Source organism: Syngnathus acus, chromosome 6 (assembly GCF_901709675.1).
Source record: "Syngnathus acus chromosome 6, fSynAcu1.2, whole genome shotgun sequence".
NCBI classification, from domain to species: domain Eukaryota; kingdom Metazoa; phylum Chordata; class Actinopteri; order Syngnathiformes; family Syngnathidae; genus Syngnathus; species Syngnathus acus.
The window spans coordinates 14419362-14438461 of record NC_051092.1 but is presented as its reverse complement, the minus strand read 5'-3'; the positions used below and the strand labels follow the sequence as shown (position 1 = coordinate 14438461).

The following is a 19100-nucleotide window of genomic DNA, read 5'->3' as shown; positions in this document are numbered from 1 at the left end:
AACGCGCAGGTTCCCAAGGTCAGCGAGCCAAAGTACTGTGAAGCTGATTGCTCACCGCATGACATCTTTCTCGGCGGGACTCTGAGCATACACACACACATAAAGTCGGAGTTGAACGCTATTTGACTATAAGAGATAAGAATCCACAAATGAAGCCCGAGGTGGATTCATGCCACGGTCTTCATTAGGAGCTTGAATTTATTTTGGTGCGTCTTTCCGCTGACCTTTTCTATACGAGCCAATGTGGACTCGGCCTCAAGATCAATCAAATGGTTATTTGCCAGCACAGTCCCAGTGGAGCCTCAAAATCAGAGTTGAAGAAATTCAGAGTAGCTCCACCTCCTCCCAAAAATGACCCTAAAGTATGTTTTTTTTTTAAAATCATTTAAATTTAGCAGGGTTGCAAACTTTGGGTCAAATTTACAAGCGATTTGAATTTTGCCATCACAAGCCCAAATGTGATAATCGGAATCGCTGCTAGATATGACCAAGAAGCAGAATGGAAGCGAGCAACTCTCTCTCTCGCTCTCTGCCCCTCCCTCCTTCCCTCCCTCCCTCTCCTGTCTGTTTCCTTTTTTTCATCACGCTTGAGGGAACCTCGTGGTCCATGCCTGCAGTCTGGTCGTCAGTGGAGGAATGAAGCCGAAGCCGGAGCCGCACTTGATGAGCCCCCGTTAATCCTGACGGATCCCCACAAGGTGAGCTCGTCCTTGTTCCTGCTCTCGTTTCATTTCATTTTTATTTTAATGGCTCCATATTTCTTTCACGAGGGACTCAATATGAACTCCGGTTCTCGGTCGTGTGATTGTCACCAAATTGTTGTGGATTTGATACTTGATGACAAAAAAATGCTCAACTGGATGGAGGAGCTTGATGATTGATGTTCAAAATGTAGTTTAATGTAGTTTAGCTACAAGTGTCATCAGATTTTTTTTCTTTTTTTGGGAGGGTGGGGGTGAGTTACACGAGGCAGACTCTAATTGTCTGCTCACGAGCACAGATGTGATCTCGACACCGCAGACGAGAGCCATCGAGTGGCGAGCGAGTTTGAGGCGACAAAATTGGCCACAAAAGTTGGCAGGCGAACGCCACGAGGCTTCAAAATTGCCAACCCGTTCTCTTTGCTCTACCGGGAGCAGCAAGGATGCTCGCTCACTTCTTCACACGACAATTATACTGGACACGCAAAAATCTAATTTAAGCGTCTGCAGGCCAGGTGGAAAAGCGAGACCGGGCGATGAAAGAAACCACACCTGTGACAAGCCCTTGTCTGTCAAGCTGACACACACACACGAACACACACGCACACACACAAAGCTCCGGCCCGCATGCTTGCTGTCAATCAGACTTTTAAAAAAGACGAAAAGCCCCCTCTCGCTCTTCCGTCAAACCGTCTGGAGAACCGAAATGGTGGCAAGCACAAACGCAGCTGAGCAAAGTTCCTTCCTCTGTAGTGTCTGGAAGAACCTTGAGACGGGTTTGGGATCAGAAGCTCGGGCCATGCTCCACTATCCGGCGGACCCAGAGGCGGCCAACGACAGCTGCGCGTGGGCCGTCTGCAACGGCAGCTCATCTGGCGACGCGCTGCAGCTGCCTACCTTCTCCACGGCGGCCAAGGTGCGAGTCATCATCACCTTCAGCCTGTGCGCTGCCTCGGCCGTTTGCAACCTGCTGGTGCTGTGGGCGGCGGGCAAGGGCGGGCGGCGCAAGTCGCACGTGCGCATCATCATCATGAACCTGACGGTGGCCGACCTGCTGGTCACCTTCGTGGTGATGCCCGTGGACGCCGCCTGGAACATCACCGTGCAGTGGCAGGCCAGTGACGCCGCCTGCCGCCTCCTGATGTTCCTCAAGCTGGTGGCCATGTACTCGTGCGCCTTTGTCACCGTGGTGATCAGCCTGGACCGCCAGTCGGCCATCCTCAACCCGCTGGGCATCTCCGAGGCCAGGAGGAGGAGCAAGATCATGCTGACCGTGGCCTGGAGCATGAGCGTCCTCCTGTCGCTCCCTCAGGTGACTCTCTGATGATTGGGGGCAAGGCTTGATTTTTTTTCCCATACTCGAAGAACGTGTAATTGCAGCTCCACTACAGTAGGTGGCAGTGGTGCTCCCGTGTTACTTGTGACGTCCTCAGGGCAGTAAAGGCCCAAGACTCACATTTCACAAGCATCAGCTCATACTATCAGAACACGGCCGCTCCGCAGTCGCAGTCCGGTTTGCCGTTAAACGCCGCTTGCGGCTTTTGCGGGGAACGCTCGGAACATCTCGCGTGACCAATACCTCCGTGACGATTTGCTTAAGCCCTTCCCACGCGGCGAGGCGCCCGCGATCCAGAAATGTTCTATTGGAGAGCACTAGCGCCGTGACTTTAGCCGAGCGTTGCCATTAGGAGACGAGCCGGCGGGCGCCAATTTGACATGGAGGAAGCCTTGACAGATAAATAAAATAAAATAAAAAAATTGAAAAATAGAATAAAATATCAAATAAAATACCAAATAAAATAAAAATAAAAAATAAAATAAAGCAGCGAGTGCAGTGTAAGCAGCGACGGAACCTCTCAAGCCGCCGAGTGAATAATTCAGCTGTAGCAACGCGGTCGGCGCAACCTTTCCCCTCTGCTAACGAACACGTCATACATACAGACAGATTCCTCATGAATTATCAGCTTACGGCCAGAACATCTCACACATATTGCATCCTGATCCTTTCCGGCAGCCACAATCAAAACCTGATTTCCAGTTTGAAAGTGGGGCGGGGGAGGGCGTCTAGTAGATTCAGAGACTCAAACGTTTCCAAAGAGCTTTTCTTTGGCCGATAACGGCTTACCTTGCCTGCATGGTCTCCGGGATTTGTGATTTATTTTGTCACATTCCAATCCAGCGTGTTCCCCAACGCGCTGCGAGTGTAAAATCGTGTGATGAAATGAAGGCAAGGAAAGTCCCGATGGCGCCGTTTCCAAAATTGTATTTTGAGCCGACAAATTCAGACCAATAACAATTTCTGTCATGTGCTATTAGGGCAGTCATTTTGGACTTCTTGACACATGGCCGTTGTTAGAGTGGTGCTCACTCTAACTTATTTTGCAAGAACCACACGAGAGACAGTATGCCCTTTTAAACACCTGCAGGTGGAGAGTCATTCGTCGCTGTGCATACAGCGATGATCAAATGAGGTCTGACTCTGGCCTCTTGCAAGAGCATTTTTATTAAGAGAAACGGTGGGGGTGAGAGTGGACTGGATGGAGAGAAAGCCCTTGACCTCTAGTCAAAGCATAGCAGGGGGCGTTTTACGACGTTGTGTAGGATGGGACAAGCTAGGTTATTTATTATAGGTTACATTCCAACATAAGCATAAAACTAATCTAGCTAGGTTATTTATTACAGGTTACATTCCAACATAATCATACGATCAAGATAATCTGGAAAACCCTGACATATCCCACCTGTTTATCATATGATTATGTCACCCCAATCAACAAATACAAGCAAGAAAATATAACGAAGAAAGAAGAATAGAAAAAATAATAACAAAAAAAAGATAAAAAAAACAGATGATAGTGGACGTAGGTTGATACATGATAAGAACAACCTAGCTTCCTCTTGACTGAATTCACTTTAGTCCAAATGTCCTATTCTAAAATTTATATAACTCGACCTCTACTTCTTAAGCCTGACGAGCCAAAATATCAGATCTCGCTCTTGTTTCCTACCTTTTTAGCCTATTTGTTCTATCCAAATCTGTTCAGTCTCCGATTATGATGCTTTTCTCTGTAGCTCTATGCATTATTCAATTTTTTTATCAAATCTCCTCAGTTCTGTCAAACTCAGTGCACAATGAAGCTCCCTTCCACTTTGACCCAAGCTCCACTAAGTTTGGTAACGCCACAGCAAGGAGTGCGATTTTGTTGTCGGACACTTCATGTCCATGTGTCTTTTGCAGCACCTCACCCTCTCAAGTTGGTGTTCTTTTGTTGTTGCTTCAGAGCCAACCTATCCATCACTCTCGAATGAGTCCATTGTTCGAATGAGTCCATTTTCATCATTGCGAGTTCCTCCGCTTCTCACTGTCTTTTCTCGTCCCCGAGGATGTCGTCTTTCCTCCTGAGTGTACTTGCCCCCTCCAAGCACAACAACAGTCTTTCCTTGTACTTGCCAAAGGTCAAAGGTGCCTCAAAGCCAGGCACCGTTTTGTAGTCGTCCACGGCTGCAGGCGGAGTCTCGGGATCGAGTTTCAGGGACCCTGGCACTGAGAGTGACAGACTGGGACATCAAACTTGTAACCAAATGTAGCTGCTGCCATCAATTCGCTAGTAACGTTTGTTTACCAAACTTCAAATTCTCCTAGTAACAACGATCTCATTATATTGTAAGTCCTGCAACTCATCCTATTTTCGAGCTACGTTTCGTCTATACTTCCAATTTAATGGAACAGTACGTTGTCTTCAGTATCATTATTCAAAATTAACTCATCGAGGTCTGCGTTCCACATCTAGCCCTGATCTATGTCTTGACCTCTCAAACGTTATTACCTGTGTCATGCTTGCTCAAAAATGTGACTTAGAATATGGTGCTGTGAATTTCCAATCTCCCCGATCAAATTGGATCCCGCTTCTTAGCTCTTCTTTCTCATGCTCCTGTTAGCCTGCAATTGTCCAAATCAAAAATGTTTTTTTTTTAACTGTCTTTCTTTTGAACCTCTAAATCTCTCGTGTTGCTAACCTATCTACACCAGGAAACCATTTAAAGGGTCTTAAAGAAAGGACCATCAGATTACTCCCAATATCTCCTCATTATTTATAAGTTAGCCCCCCTTTCTTCACTCACTCCCTCTTTCTGAGGCTTGGCAACGCCCATGCCTCACACCTTGAAAACATTTTGGGAGAACGTGTTCTTTACTACATATGATTCTATCATCATTTAATTTGACTTTCTTTCCAAAACGCTTCTCAATTTCCCAGTTCACACATCTCCTGCATGTGTTACAGGTTCTCCAGGTTTTTTCTTTCTTTTTTTTCCCTTTTGTTAATTATCAATCCAAAAACAACCTTTTTTTTCTTTTAGCATTTAACTTACTCAAAATCACTCTTTCATCAAAGTCGCTCTACTAATTTTCCACAGTAGTCGCCAACAACTTCAACCATTCAACCTGTATTTTCCTTTCATTCAGGCAATCATTCATCAATGCTCATTTGCATCTCACACACAGTCTCCAAAAAGGAGTCTTTCCATTGGTCCCAATTCATCCAAGCTCACCACACAACATTCATATACCATTTTCAACTCAAGGTTCCTGATAGAACAATCCACCAATCCCCAAAAAAAAACTCAACACAAAAAAACTACTGGCAAATTAATCAGATTTTTTTCTTTGTTTTTAAATTTAAAGAACTCAATCTCTCAGATTTAGCTCGCATATAGAGGTTTGTATAATCTTATAACACAACTAATCAATTATTCCTATTAAATGTAGCATTGCAATGTCTTAAATTCACAATTTTGCTTCTTCCAATTCCTGAAAGCATGTTCTGTCGTTTTTTTTTTTCCGAATTTCTCATGAGGGCTCGACACTAACATGCACTAGTGTGGATCAGTTTCTGCTCGCAAACAGATTTCTCTCTTTTCCTCTCATTTTTATCTTTCCAAATCGTTTCTGTTCTGCGGTGCAAATTGGATAGACCACAGTCTAGCAAATTTCTTTACACTAAAAGTTTAGCCAATTTTCATCATTTTAACTAGGGGTGTAAATCGCGGGTTTTGTCACGATACGATATCATATCGATACAAAGAATCACGATACGATATTTGCCGATATCTTAAAGCCTGCTGTGATTCATTCACGATACATCACGATATAGTGCTCCACGATCGATATTTATTTTATTTTTTTTTTTTAAATAAAAAATATAGAACAATATCCTGATTTATAACAATTCATACGCAAAATCAACAAGGTACTGCAAACTCTTTATTTAGGAAATTACAAGAGTATTGTAGTATACAAAGTGCTTATTTTAACACTGAACTTTATCAAATTCCTATATTTTTTCTCATATAAGTAAAGAAAAATGAATATTCTTTCTTTTTTTGTAATACCATTAACTTTAAAGTGCATTACTGAACTATTTATTTACAATAATTTTAATTGTCCGTTGAGCCATCTTTTCTTTGGAATCCAAAGTGCTTCCAAACGAATGACTTGAAGCCCAAAGGGGAGCGAATTTCCTCGTCTTCTTGGACACTAGCCATAGCACCAGCCCAGGAGCCGCGTAGTTGTCGGCTCCCCTTTCACGTGCCTGCTCTGCTCACAACACAACACGCCGCGTACTGCTCCCGGAAAGAGGAAGCAAGCAACAATGAACTGGATTTCAAAATAAAGTCGCGTCTAATGTCCGAGGTCAAACACGGCGATATAAATCGATGTTTACGTTTAGCATCGATGCCAATAAATCGTAGAGCATTATATCGATTAATCGATGTGTATCGATGAATCGTTACACCCCTAATTTTAACACATACACACACACATGCACAGCTCTCGCGCGCGAAAGGTAGGTCCCAGCACCAATGATTCGTCACAGGCTGGCCATTTCCTGCAGTCAATCATGAGCTGGTCCCTCCCACGCACACGAGGACAGCACATTCTAATTTTTTATTTATCTTCTAGAAGCAAGTTGCATTTATTTACCACTTGATTTGCAAATTTTAACTTTAGTGTGCACACAATTTGATCTCTGGTCATTTGTCATTGGGCATACAAACAGCATTGTCATACTTCTTGGATGGACAGGAGCTCTAATAATCTAAAAAGAATTTCTAATAATCTGACAATGACATGTTCTGCTGTCATATGGGCATCTATTCTTTCTTTCTCTGTATTAGCATGAGCGGTCAAAGGGGAGGAAGCTTGTCATGCTGAAAATGTGACTTTTCCTCTGCCTCTTCCTCCGCCCTTTGATTGGTTTTGTTTTTTTCTAAAACACTCTTTTAACCAGTGTCCACGTTTCCCACAGTTCCAACAGTTGTCAGAATCTGATGGGGGTTTTGAATTGTATGGTGGCCTTCGGCCTTGTTGGTCTCTAACTCTTCCTCTGCCCCTTTGGGAACTTTGAAAGAAGACCGTTGTATCTTCATCTCGATCATTACCATCATCATCTAAATGAAATACATCGGAACTTTCGCCTTTTTTGATACTCGCAGCCTCATCACTTTTCACCTTTCTATTTTTTGTCTTTTGGATTTGTTTTCTCCTCTCTTGTGAAGCTTTCAACCACACTCTAGCACAACTCAATTCTCTCTCTTTTCTTTCCTTTCTCAGTCCCTTTGGCTTCCTAGCCACACTCTCCTCCAAAAGTTCTACCACAACGTTCCACATTTCAACTTTCCTTGTACTCCATACTTTTTCTTCCACTTCGGCACGTATTGCATACAATTAGAAAATCTACTCGCCGTGAACTTGTCATCTCCTTCAAGAGCTAGAGATTTATCGTTCTTATTTCCATCTTAATTTTAGTAGTTTTAGTTTTTCCAATTTTATTTTATTTTTTTCTTTTTCTTTGAGGATCCTCAATGCAGGTTTAAATTGACCTTTCAACAAATTACTAGCCTGTGTTATTGCTGTGGATCAATGCTAGAACTGCTATTTAGTCAATTTATCCTACCAGTCACACACTCAACCACACAAGTTTTTTATCCCTGCCTACGCGAAGTCCTCTTTTAAAAAAAAAAAGGCTGCTTCATCCGGAGCGGGGACTCTACAACACCCCCTCCTTCCCTGGGCACTAAAGACAACAGTCCTGTTACCCAGCCCTGCCAACGCGAAGTTGTACTCTTTAGAACAGTGGTTGTCAAATGAGGGTACACGGAGGTACTCTAGGGCAGGGGTGGCCAACCAGTCAGAGACTATGAGCCACATTTTTTACTGTGTCATCGCAAAGAGCCACATCATACACATGAGCACACATGAACACCCCCCCCACACACACACACACACGCACACAAACACGCAGGCGCGCGCGCACACGCACGCACACACACACACACACACACACACACACACACACACACCCCTCTGCTCAGCCAAATTTATTGTGTGACATTATCATGTCACGCACCAACATGATAATGACAAATTGACTCCTACAGTACTAAAACCACAGACCAAAGACCACATTTTCAACAATGAACATTGTGTGCATTGTCTCACACAGACAAACTCTCAGTTCAACAAATTCCACAAACAAAAACATAAGTTTTTTCACTTACTATGTGTGGCGGGACAGACCATTCGTTTTAGTTTGTCGTTTTCAGGAGACAAGATTTCAATGACGTCACTGAGGCATTTTTTAATGAACTCCACTTCATTGTATGGCTTTTTAGCCCGTGCAATGTTCCAAGCCAGTTGAAACAATGCAAGCGTGACAGTCTCCGAGTGCTTCGTAATTTTTTTGAAAAACTGTACCTATTTTTCTGCCTGACTTTTCAAAGTGTCCAAACTTGTGCTTGCGAAATTCAGTCCCTTTTGGAAAGTCCTTATCGATATTGGCATGAAGTGAGCTGAAGTGGCGCTGAACATTTGAAGCTTTTAAATGCGCTAATGACGTCCGACATATCAGGCAGAATGGCTTGCCATTGCGTTCAACAAAAAACAACTTTAACTCTGTTAAAAACGTCCTGTGTTCATCGTCATATATTCATTTAGCTGTGCATTTAATCCTTGCCATTTTGAGAGCGAAATTGACACTCCTCAAATGGGTTTGTCCCTCCTCCTTTGCGGGATTTCACCTCACGCGCATGCTCGTTTGACCAAAATACCATATTGAACTCAAGCGAAGCAAATACGCACAAAAAATAAACACAAATGTTGATATGAATGTAAAAGAGCTGCATGAAACCAGCCAAAGAGCCGCATGCGGCTCGCGAGCCGCGGGTTGGCCACCCCTGCTCTAGGGGGTACATGAGATTTTACAAAAATATATAAAACAGTTTGAGAACCACTGCTCCAGAAGAGCCACTTCATCCGGAGGGGGACTCTACAACACCCCCTCCTTCCACAAAACTTAAGCTCTTCTGTGCACTTTTACTTGTACGCGTTTCACAACAACACAATCACACAACTTTAGGGCTTTAACTTACTTGTCCCCTGGTTCGTTGCACTGCCGGATCCCGTCAATCCACCTCTGTCAGACCTAAGATGCTGGCCCAGCGAAGAATTTTCTTCCCAGGTCTTTCTTTTCCAGGTCCTCCTAATGGACGCTGGCTTGTCGACAATGCAGCACGTCCTCCTCCGTCAGCCAGATGGCGGGTATGAGAGATCCCGGGTTTCTGCACCAAAATGTTAGAGTGGTGCTCACTCTAACTTATTTTGCAAGAACCACACGGGAGACAGTATGCCCTTTTAAACACCTGCAGGTGGAGAGTCATTCGTCGCTGTGCATACAGCGATGATCGAATGAGGTCTGACTCTGGGCTCTTGCAAGAGCATTTTTATTAAGAGAAACAGGGTGGGGGTGAGAGTGGACTGGATGGAGAGAAAGCCCTTGACCTCTAGTCAAAGCATAGCAGGGGGTGTTTTACGACGTTGTGTAGGATGGGACAAGCTAGGTTATTTATTACAGGTTACATTCCAACATAAGCATAAAACTAATCTAGCTAGGTTATTTATTACAGGTTACATTCCAACATAATCATACGATCAAGATAATCTGGAAAACCCTGACAGCCGTCCTATTGAAGCAGTAATTTTCTTCTTTGCAGGGTACAATCTGTCCTCCTCTGTGAATCTTCGGGTTAATGACTAGCGCTCCTCCCATTTGAATATCTGTTGGAATATTAAAGATGGCAAACGTTGCTTTTTCCATTGCAGTGTTGCAAGAACATCATGTGCACTGCCTCTTGCTTTTTTTTTTTTCTGGCCGCAGATATTTCTATTCCACAAGGTGACCATCACCGTCCCGGAGAACTTCACCCAGTGCACCACGCACGGCAGTTTTGTCCAGCACTGGCAGGAGACGCTCTACAACATGTTCACCTTTGCCTGCCTCTTCCTGCTCCCTCTGGCCATCATGATCTTTTGCTACACCAGAATCCTCATCGAGATCTCCAGCCGCATGGCTCGCAACAACCGTAGGTGGTGCCTTTTGAGATATCCAACGCAGCTTTTGCCCAGCTTGTCTTCCTCCCATATGTGACTTCCGTGCAATTTGTTGGGGGAAAAGTCTGAGCCAGCGATAGCCGATTAGTGGCAAGCGAGTTGTGCGTTTAATTGGCTGCCTCTCACTGAGAAGCATGTTGAAAAAAAAAAAAAAGCCGTCCACCATAGCAACATCCAGTCTCTGGTTGCTGGTTGGCTACAGCGAGCAATTAAGCGGTGCCACCACATAGTTGGCGCGGAGGTGGCCGCTGTGTGAATCACAAGTGAGGTACAAGTCATGACCTTAAAGTTTCAAGCTAAAAAACAAAACAAAATAGTTGATGTGCATCAGTGGAGGGGTGGGGGGTGGGGGCTTGCCACATCCAAGATGGCTGACACACAGGGCCAGAAATGCAACTCCAAGTGCAGGCCACACTTTTGAGAAGATAAAAAAAAGCTACATTCATAGTTGAGCAGACATCGGTGAGCTTCACACGCAGGTTGGAAAATAAAATAAAATAAAAAATAAATGGCTCACGGCTCGCTTGTCCCACGTAAGCAGGACCCTTCTAAGCTTGAAAACGCCAATGCTGTGTTTCAGTGCTATCCAGAGACGTTCACCTGCGCCGCTCCCACAACAACATCCCCAAAGCCCGCATGAGGACTCTCAAGATGAGCGTGGTCATCGTGACCTCCTTCATCGTGTGCTGGACGCCCTACTACCTGCTGGGCCTGTGGTACTGGCTTTTCCCCGAGAGGATGGAGGAGACTGTCTCGCACTCGCTCACGCACATGCTGTTCATCTTTGGGCTCTTCAACGCCTGCCTGGACCCCATCACCTACGGCCTCTTCACCATCCACCTGCGCCAGGGCCGCCACAGCGACAGCCGTGCCTCCAACACGCAGATCACGTCGGAAAACAACCACTGCAGGATGTACATGGCGCGCCTCCGCGCCACCGCAGAGGAAAGAAGCGACAACAGCAGCATCAATATGCCCGTCACCGAGATCTGATTTGTGGCATTGGCATCCAAATGTGCGCCTTTCTAACGATAAGCCCCTTAATGACTTCTGAGGATGTGATTAAAACGCACTGAGCGATGATGGGCCAAATAAGCACCTGCGGAATGAATTGAAGCGCGCAGCCGGCGGATGACTTGTGGGTTGGGTGTGTTGGGATGAGTGTTGCCACGGTAACCACAACCCGGAGAGATCAGAATAGTAGCGGGGAAAATTTCAAACTGGTGACTTTGGGAATTGCGTCGCTAAAGGTTCAGGCCGCCAGCTTAATGCTAATGCTGAACAGCATCTATGTTGTGGCGCTACAACCTTGTGAGGAACACAAAAGGTGGAGCGACACATACAGACACTATAAAAGTATTCACAGTTGTATATTCTCTTTCCGACTAAATTTCGATGCTGCACCGAGGACTTCCGATGTTTGAATGAACACCATGTCTGTCAGTGTGTCCATCTGTCAGATGGCAGGGGCAACTTGTGCGTCACTCGCGTGTCTTACTTTCTAAAGAACCAACACGCTAAATTCATTTGCTTGAAGATGGATTTTACCTTGGCGCAGTGGAACTTTGGTTCTTGTAAGTTTCCCTCCATTTTTGTACAGTTGACAGTGGTCCGTTCAGTTGCTCTTTTGGTTTGGCCATTCGTTTCCTGGAATAAAAAATAATCTATTTTTAGTTCATATTTCGGCATATGTGATGTAAAAAAAAAATGTTGTTTCTTTTTGTAAAAAAGTGCCTGCAGTGTTATTTCTGATATTTGCATGCTTGTGTTTTTGTTGTTGCTGAAATATTGATATGTCAATGATGCATGAAGCGTTTTTAGCCAGACTTCGGTTCGTTTGTGATGGCACAAATCATCTATTTCTGTCTTGAAAAAAATATTCCAAAGCTTTCTTGTCTAAAATATTATTAGCCAAGGGCGAATAGTGCGATTTTCCAAGCAGATAAAAACGTAATTCCTTGTCATCAGAGCACAAAAATAGGGTTAGGGTTAGGGGTTAGGGGTTAGGGTTAGGGGTAGGGTTAGGGGTAGGGTTAGGGTTAGGGTTAGGGCTAGGGTTAGGGAATATTGATATGTATGTCAATGATGCATGAAGCGTTTTTAGCCAGACTTTGGTTCGTTTGTGATGGCACAAATCATGTATTTCTGTCTTGAAAAAAATATTCCAAAGCTTTCTTGTCTAAAATATTATGAGCCAAGGGCGAATAGTGCGATTTTCCAAGCAGATAAAAACGTAATTCCTTGTCATCAGAGCACAAAAATTGGCTTCGCGGCAGCGAGTGGCTGATTGCACTCGGGTCCTTTCCAAGAAAAAAATAAATAAATTATGTTGCTTTCAGTCAAAATGTACAAGGTGAGAATGTTGTTTTTCACTGAGCACCACTGTCAAACGGTGCTTCGGAATCTTTCAAATATTTTTTCTTTTGTTCCAGAAAGAATTGATGCAGAGAAAGCTGGCTCAGATTCGAGAACGTGACTTTCTTTCATGAACGAAGTGGAATAGAAAAGGTGCTGTCATATTGGGCCAACAATTTTTTTTTTTTCCCCCATTCTTTGAAATCCCATAAATGAAATGACAGTTAAGGAGCGATAAAGCTGACAGTCTGCTCTTTTCAGCCGATGTTATCGGCGGTTTTGTAAAAAGTCAGCGGGCCAAGAGGTGAGGTTCTCAGAAGGAGGAAACATTTTGCCCCCTTTGCACTGTTTTTCTATAGATAACATTTGAAGTTCAAGATGGAGAAGTGCCAATCTTAGCGCCAGATGGCTAAAACGGATCCATTGGGCTGCATTCACAATAAGACTCGCGTGTTAACAGAGGCGCTAACGCAACTAGCGTGGCTAGCCGCCCTAAAAAAGGTGAACTTGAAGCAAGGTGTCTTCCTCCAATAAAGGAAATGAAGAGTGGAGCCACTTGGAGCGAAGACGTGACAAATTTGCGCTGGTCCGCCGGGAGCGTCCGATTGCAAAGGCTCTATCCCCAATGGTCTGGTATTTGGTCGAGGTGGTGGGGGTGAGGAGGTTGGCGTCAGCAGAGTGGAGTCGGCGGGTGGGGGTATAGCGGTGCAGGAGGTCAGACAGGTGGCGGGGGGCAAGGTTGTTTAGGGCCTTGTATGTGGTGAAAAGGATCTTGAAATGTATACGCTGTTTTATGGGAAGCCAGTGAAGTTGACAGAGGACTGGGGTGATCTGCTGGGTGAGCAGTCGGGCAGCACAGTTTGAACATATTGCAGTTTGTGAAGGACAGTTGAGGGGAGATCATACAGAATTAATAAATAATAATAAATGCATGAATTAATGTCTTTGCCGCAGGGGTGGAAAGAAAGGGTCGAAGGCGTGCAATGTTTCGTAGATGAAAGAAGGATGTTTTGGTAACGTGGCTGATGTGTGGTTTGAAGGAGAGTGTGGGGTCAAAGGCCAAAGGAAGCGACTCGAAGGAAGGTGGCGGCTCTTCTCATGGAAAACAACTCCAAACAATCACAAAGAATTTGTGATCCGCTGCAGTTCATATGACGAGGATTTGGAACGACTCAACGGCTTCCCATATTTCATTTCTTTACACAACCCACTCTGATAGTGTTTAATTAAAGTCTGCTTTTTTTTTGCCATGCGTGTGGCTTTGAACGATATGCGAAAGGCACGACGACGACTTATGGCGAGCGAAATCGGGTGTTTGCTTGAGGTTGTGACGCATTCAAGTGAGTAGTACACGCGCGATAATTAAACTTGAGTAGCTGTTGATGAAGACGCCATTAAACACAATTTGCCCTGGGGAAGTCAATTTACGGCCTGCCATTCGGGTAATGTGTTTACATTATTACATATTATTATTATTATTATTTTTAATAAGTTTCAGATTGGTCACTTCATAGCAGCTAAACGGCCATTTTTTTATGTGATCGAAATGAGATTTAACAAAAGTTCAAATTTGCTGTTGAGCTCTCTTGCGACTTTGGTTCCGGCATTTTCCTGCAAATGTTTGGAAGACAAATTATCAATCTCGGTTGCTCACTGAAGAGCGGTGTGACTTATCAAATTTGGCGTGAGAAAAACAACTGACTTGTAGATGAGCTTCAAATGGCTGACGACGCTGGCAAATTATCATCGTCACCCCCCCAAAAAAAACAAACAAGTAGGCTTGCGGTATCTAATGAGATTCAAATGGAATGATTGTGGACAGATAGAGTGCGTGTAACCATGGCAACAAGCCTCGTTTACTAAACGGATTTCATGTCTTTTCATAGGAGTGAACGGCGGCGGTATTGTTACAAGATTTGCGCTTGGAGTGATGAAACTCAATAGAAAAATAGAAAGTAGTTAGCTGCGACAAAACAACCGCCGGGAGAGGATTTCGATTTCGAGCATGTCTTCACTTTTTCAACAAAAAAGGCACATGGTGCAAATTATTACTGCTGAACTCTGAAATTTAGTTCCCATTTATTGATAAGGAAATTGAAAAAATATTATACATCGTAAATAAATTATATTAATAATAATTATTATTATTAATATAATTTATTTTAATTTAGTAATAATTATTATTATTATAATAACTATTATCTATGTAATATTGTGATTTATCTCGCTCACTTTTTCAACAGTGATATTTGAAACAGCGGGTCGGCCAAACATTGCCACTTGCTGGCCTCCGTCTGTTGGGACTCGGTTCTGATCCAAAATCTACATTCATCTCTTCTTCATTGTTTGCGATACCTCCGGGTCTCGCCCAAAGTAGAAAGCGCCGGCCGGCTTCGTTTGTCTGAAATGTGGCGAGATGGATGGATGGATCTGGCTCTGTGACCTCTGAAAATAAAAAATGCTGATTTCCCCTCAGATGGCAGACCAAAGCGGAATACAAAGTAGGCTGCACTTTGCTATTCAGTACATTGAATAGTACACAGTTCATTTTTTTCCATCCCACCGTATTTGCAAACTCCCACGATTTGTTTTGACAACGCAGAGGGTCCAAAATAATGACAGAGTGACGGAACGCTGATGCGATTTGACGACAAGGTGTCAGCTAAAAATATTTGAAATTTCAAATAACCCGTGCTGTGAATAGGCGAAAAGATAAGAAGCCTTTGGCACCGTCCGTCAAACGCTAGCAATGAAAATGCAAACACGTAATGTTATTTGCATAATAAAATGACTTCATTCGCCATAACGGGCGAAAACAAAACAAAAATTTAGATGACAGCAGATGAACCCAAAGAGCTGCGGGCTGAATTCCAGCGAACGCGGCAGAAGCCAGAAAAACAGAAAGAGGACGCTCTGATGTTGTGGTTTCATCTGGTGGAGAGCTGCAAACATTTGTGCCACTGATGATGCTCTGAAGAGGCAGCGAGACGGACGCCCACCAGATCAAGTGGTCGGCCGGCCGGCCTGATGAAAAACACTTTCTCTACCTCGCGTTGCTTTATTGAACACATCTTGATGCCTTTTAACTGAGAAAGCAATATTGCCTGTACAATTGAGGAGAAAGAATGAAGCCTGAAATTAATTATTTCAATTATAATCATAATTATTATTATTATTACTAACCCCCAGAAATTATTAGATTTATTATTATTATTATTATTACTAACCCCCCAGAAATGATTCGATTTGGGCGTCCACAGGGACAGTGATAGAAAAAGTCTACACACCCGTGTTCAACTTCCACATTTCACACTTTATCCCACTTTGATTGTGACCTTTGACCTGCAAAACACTTCCCCCCCAGTAAGCTGAAGCTTTGTATGTTAAATTCACAATGAAAGTGGAATAAAATAAATGAGTAATTCCCAAAGTGTTCTCTGCCCGAGTGCTTGTATTTTCACTTGAACACATTTGCATGAGTGCTTCCAATTTGAATTAAACCGGCGTGTGCGATGCATCTTAATTGAATCATTATTTAAGCAAAAAAAAACAAAAAAACAAAGCTAATTGTGCTTTAAAGTTGGTATTGACAGCGACACACTGATTGAGACATCAAGTATCAAAGAAAGCAAATAATGCGTCCACTTTCTTTCTTTCATTCATCTGCTTTCGGACAATGAAAGATGCAATCTATTTTTGCGAGTTGACATGCAACATGGAGTGTGTTGATTCCAAGAAAGGAGGAAGCGTCTGTTCACCATGGCACAAATGCGCTGGCGGAGGAGGCACAACAAGCTGCGCCGTTTCATGTTTACATTTGCACGAGGCACCCTTCCAAAATGAATTCCGCAGAGAATCACTTTGAAAAAGACAAAAAGAATTTCCAGCGGTTGTTGGACAGGGCTCAGTCAACACGTCCACAAATCCGACATTCGCCAGCTGGCCCGTTTGATTCGATGCAAAATGACTCGGATTTACATCATTCATCTTATGCTGATTAGCACGGAAACCCGATTGATTGACAGATCACCGCTTCAAGAACCTCTTAGGCCGGTTTACATTGAGCAGAGACGGAAAGGATCCAAGGTCACCAGCGGCACGGCTTTGCTCCTCAGGCCTCAAAAGGCAGTGCGCTCATCTACAAAGAGTCAAGCATTTCAAGCTGTTGCTCTGATGAACTCACACCACTCTTAGAGTCTCAGAGTCATTACTGTGCAATAACATCCTGCTCTCCACACCTTTTTTGAATTGTCTACACTGTTTGTACTATGTGTCCTCTCTGCATCCATTGCAGCCTGGTCATCCTGGAAGAGGGACCCTCCCATCCGTGGTCTCTTCTCAAGGTTTCTCATTTCCCCTAGCTGGAGTTTTGAGTTTTTCCTTGCCCTCTTGGTAGTTTAAGATCAGGGGATGTTTGAGAATATTTGCCATTTTTCACATGTCCTGAGTGTTGTGAGTCACCTAAATGTTGAACAGAGGCTGTGATTTACCAAAGTCAAATTCCTTGTTTGGCACGCTCAAACATGGCGAATAAAAACTCTTGAATTTGCACGCGACTTTTCATCATTCAGGCACGTGAACGGACGCCCGTCAGCCCCCTCGCAAATGCACACGCCGTCAGAAGCGTTGCACGAAATGACATCATCAAGCCAAACATCATTCGCAACGCTTTCATTCGATTCCAACGTAAAGGAAAGCGATGTTCCGGACTCGTGGTGAAATATGTGAGAAGGCGGGCCGAGCCGCTGCCATTTTGGAAGATAGAGTTGTATTAGCATCCGCCGTGCGTGGCTGACGGCGGCTTGCTTGACCTTTTGGCGGCTGGCCGCTCATTTGCCCAAAATTTAATTTGTCATTTCAGCGATAGCCAATTTGTTGCAGCCGCGCAGCGGAGCAATTAAATGGAAAGCTACGCGAGCGCCACTACGCTCATTCGGGATCAAACGTGCCTTGAAATAGATTTAATTTGCTCGGCGCTCACAGCACCGCAGCTAAGAGCTAAGCAGACATTTTGATTCTATTTTCCAGACTGACTCCGGGGACGAGTTACCAGTTAATTGAGCGATTGTTGTATTTATTGGTCATGGTAGAGTACAGTCTTCCTTTTGAATTCCAATTACCGTGCTAGTATTGGATTGATTGGGTTGGAAACTAGTAAACTAACTGCAAACTAGTCAAGACTTCACCCATAGGGCAAAACTTGTCATTTTGCCGCAACACCTGACTCATCAACAATCGATTTCAGAAAATTGACACGATTCTCAATGATCAGTATCAAACAATACCTGTTTTAGCACATTCCCATCCGCTCGGGTGTCTTTTGATATCAGATCCAGCCATGAGACGGGTTGCAATTCCCCTGGCAGATTTTGAAATAACATTTGCTAAACTCTCAATTAAACATAAATGGGTTTTTTTGTGTGTCTCAACAACAAATAATCTGTTCCTAGGATGAATGCATGTTCCATTCTGTCGCCCCTCCCATTAAGATTGAAGATTAAGATCTGTTCGTGATTTACTTATTGCAAATTCCTACCTGTGTGTGGTCAAGTAAAAAAAAAAAAAAAAAGAGCGCACGGTTTAGCAAAGCCAGGGACGTTGAACGAAATTCTATTCGTTTAGCAGGCTAGTTGTGTTGAGTGTTTGTTTAAGATTTAACTGTACAAGACTTCACAGACTACTCAAATAATTTACCAAAATAACAACAAAAAGTACGATAGTTTGCGAGCGCAAAGTAATTACCTGATAAGGTAACACTTAGCTAGCTGGCTTTGTTGTCTTTGCTTGTTTTGGGTGCTCTGTGACACTGTGCTGCTATCTACAGGTCAATCCTGGTATTGCAACGGCTATCTGGTTTGGAGACAAGATGTTCAAACATCTGTGCTGCTTTATCAACTCACCGCCAATCTTTCTTGCTCATCCACATGAAATGTATGTTTATTTCCAAAGCACTATAAAAGCAACCAAAATGGAAACAATATGCTGGACGTATATAATTAAACTCATTTCTCGGCCTCGGAAAAGAAATACAACAGTTACACTCTCCACGGGGCAAAAATATTTTACACATTAAAATGATTTCTCACTTGTCGCTAATAATTCCATTTGAGTTGTCGGACATTAGTCGGCCATCCTGGATGTCATTTTTGATACCTGTGATCAGAGGCGTAGCCAAGCCGGGGCGAGCCGGGGCAGCGCCCCGGTTAGGACTCCCTGCGCCCCGGTTGAAAAAAATCGAGCTTTTTCGATTCTTCATTTTCATGACGTTTTTTTCCTTCGGTCTTGCGCGAATGTGCTTGCGCTATTCTATGTGCGCGATGTTATCCATTCACCGTTTGCCTCCCGGACCCGGATGTTGTTTTAGCGATCAGCGAACGGCGTGGGTGATGTTCGATTTTTTTTCCTGTGGGCGTGCGCCCCTACTGGAAAAATTCCTGGCTACGCCTCTGCCTGTGATCTCCCTAGCAACAGGCGCAGAAGATGATGCGCAACATATTCCAAACACAAAAAAAGCTATTCCAAAATGCCGCAGGTCAAATAAAAGCAAACGAAGCTGTGATTGTGTAGGATTTTCATAGACATTAACCATGCGTGCC

General features: G+C 43.9%; 1 protein-coding gene and 1 long non-coding RNA gene across 2 annotated transcripts; one reads left to right on the top strand and one right to left on the bottom strand.

Moving 5' to 3' along the window:
- Positions 1-598: 598 nt before the first annotated feature.
- On the top strand, positions 599-12102 carry gnrhr4 (gonadotropin releasing hormone receptor 4). Its single transcript, XM_037253692.1, has 4 exons — positions 599-698; positions 1455-2013; positions 9917-10121; positions 10730-12102. The coding sequence occupies exons 2-4, from the start codon at positions 1501-1503 to the stop codon at positions 11140-11142; spliced, it is 1131 nt and encodes a 376-aa protein (XP_037109587.1). The 5' UTR covers positions 599-698; positions 1455-1500; the 3' UTR covers positions 11143-12102.
- Positions 7543-9013, bottom strand: LOC119124125. The gene is made up of 2 exons (XR_005098190.1): positions 8953-9013; positions 7543-7866 (listed from the first exon to the last, which is right to left on the bottom strand). It is a non-coding gene; the product is annotated as an uncharacterized LOC119124125 (long non-coding RNA).
- Positions 12103-19100: the final 6998 nt, after the last annotated feature.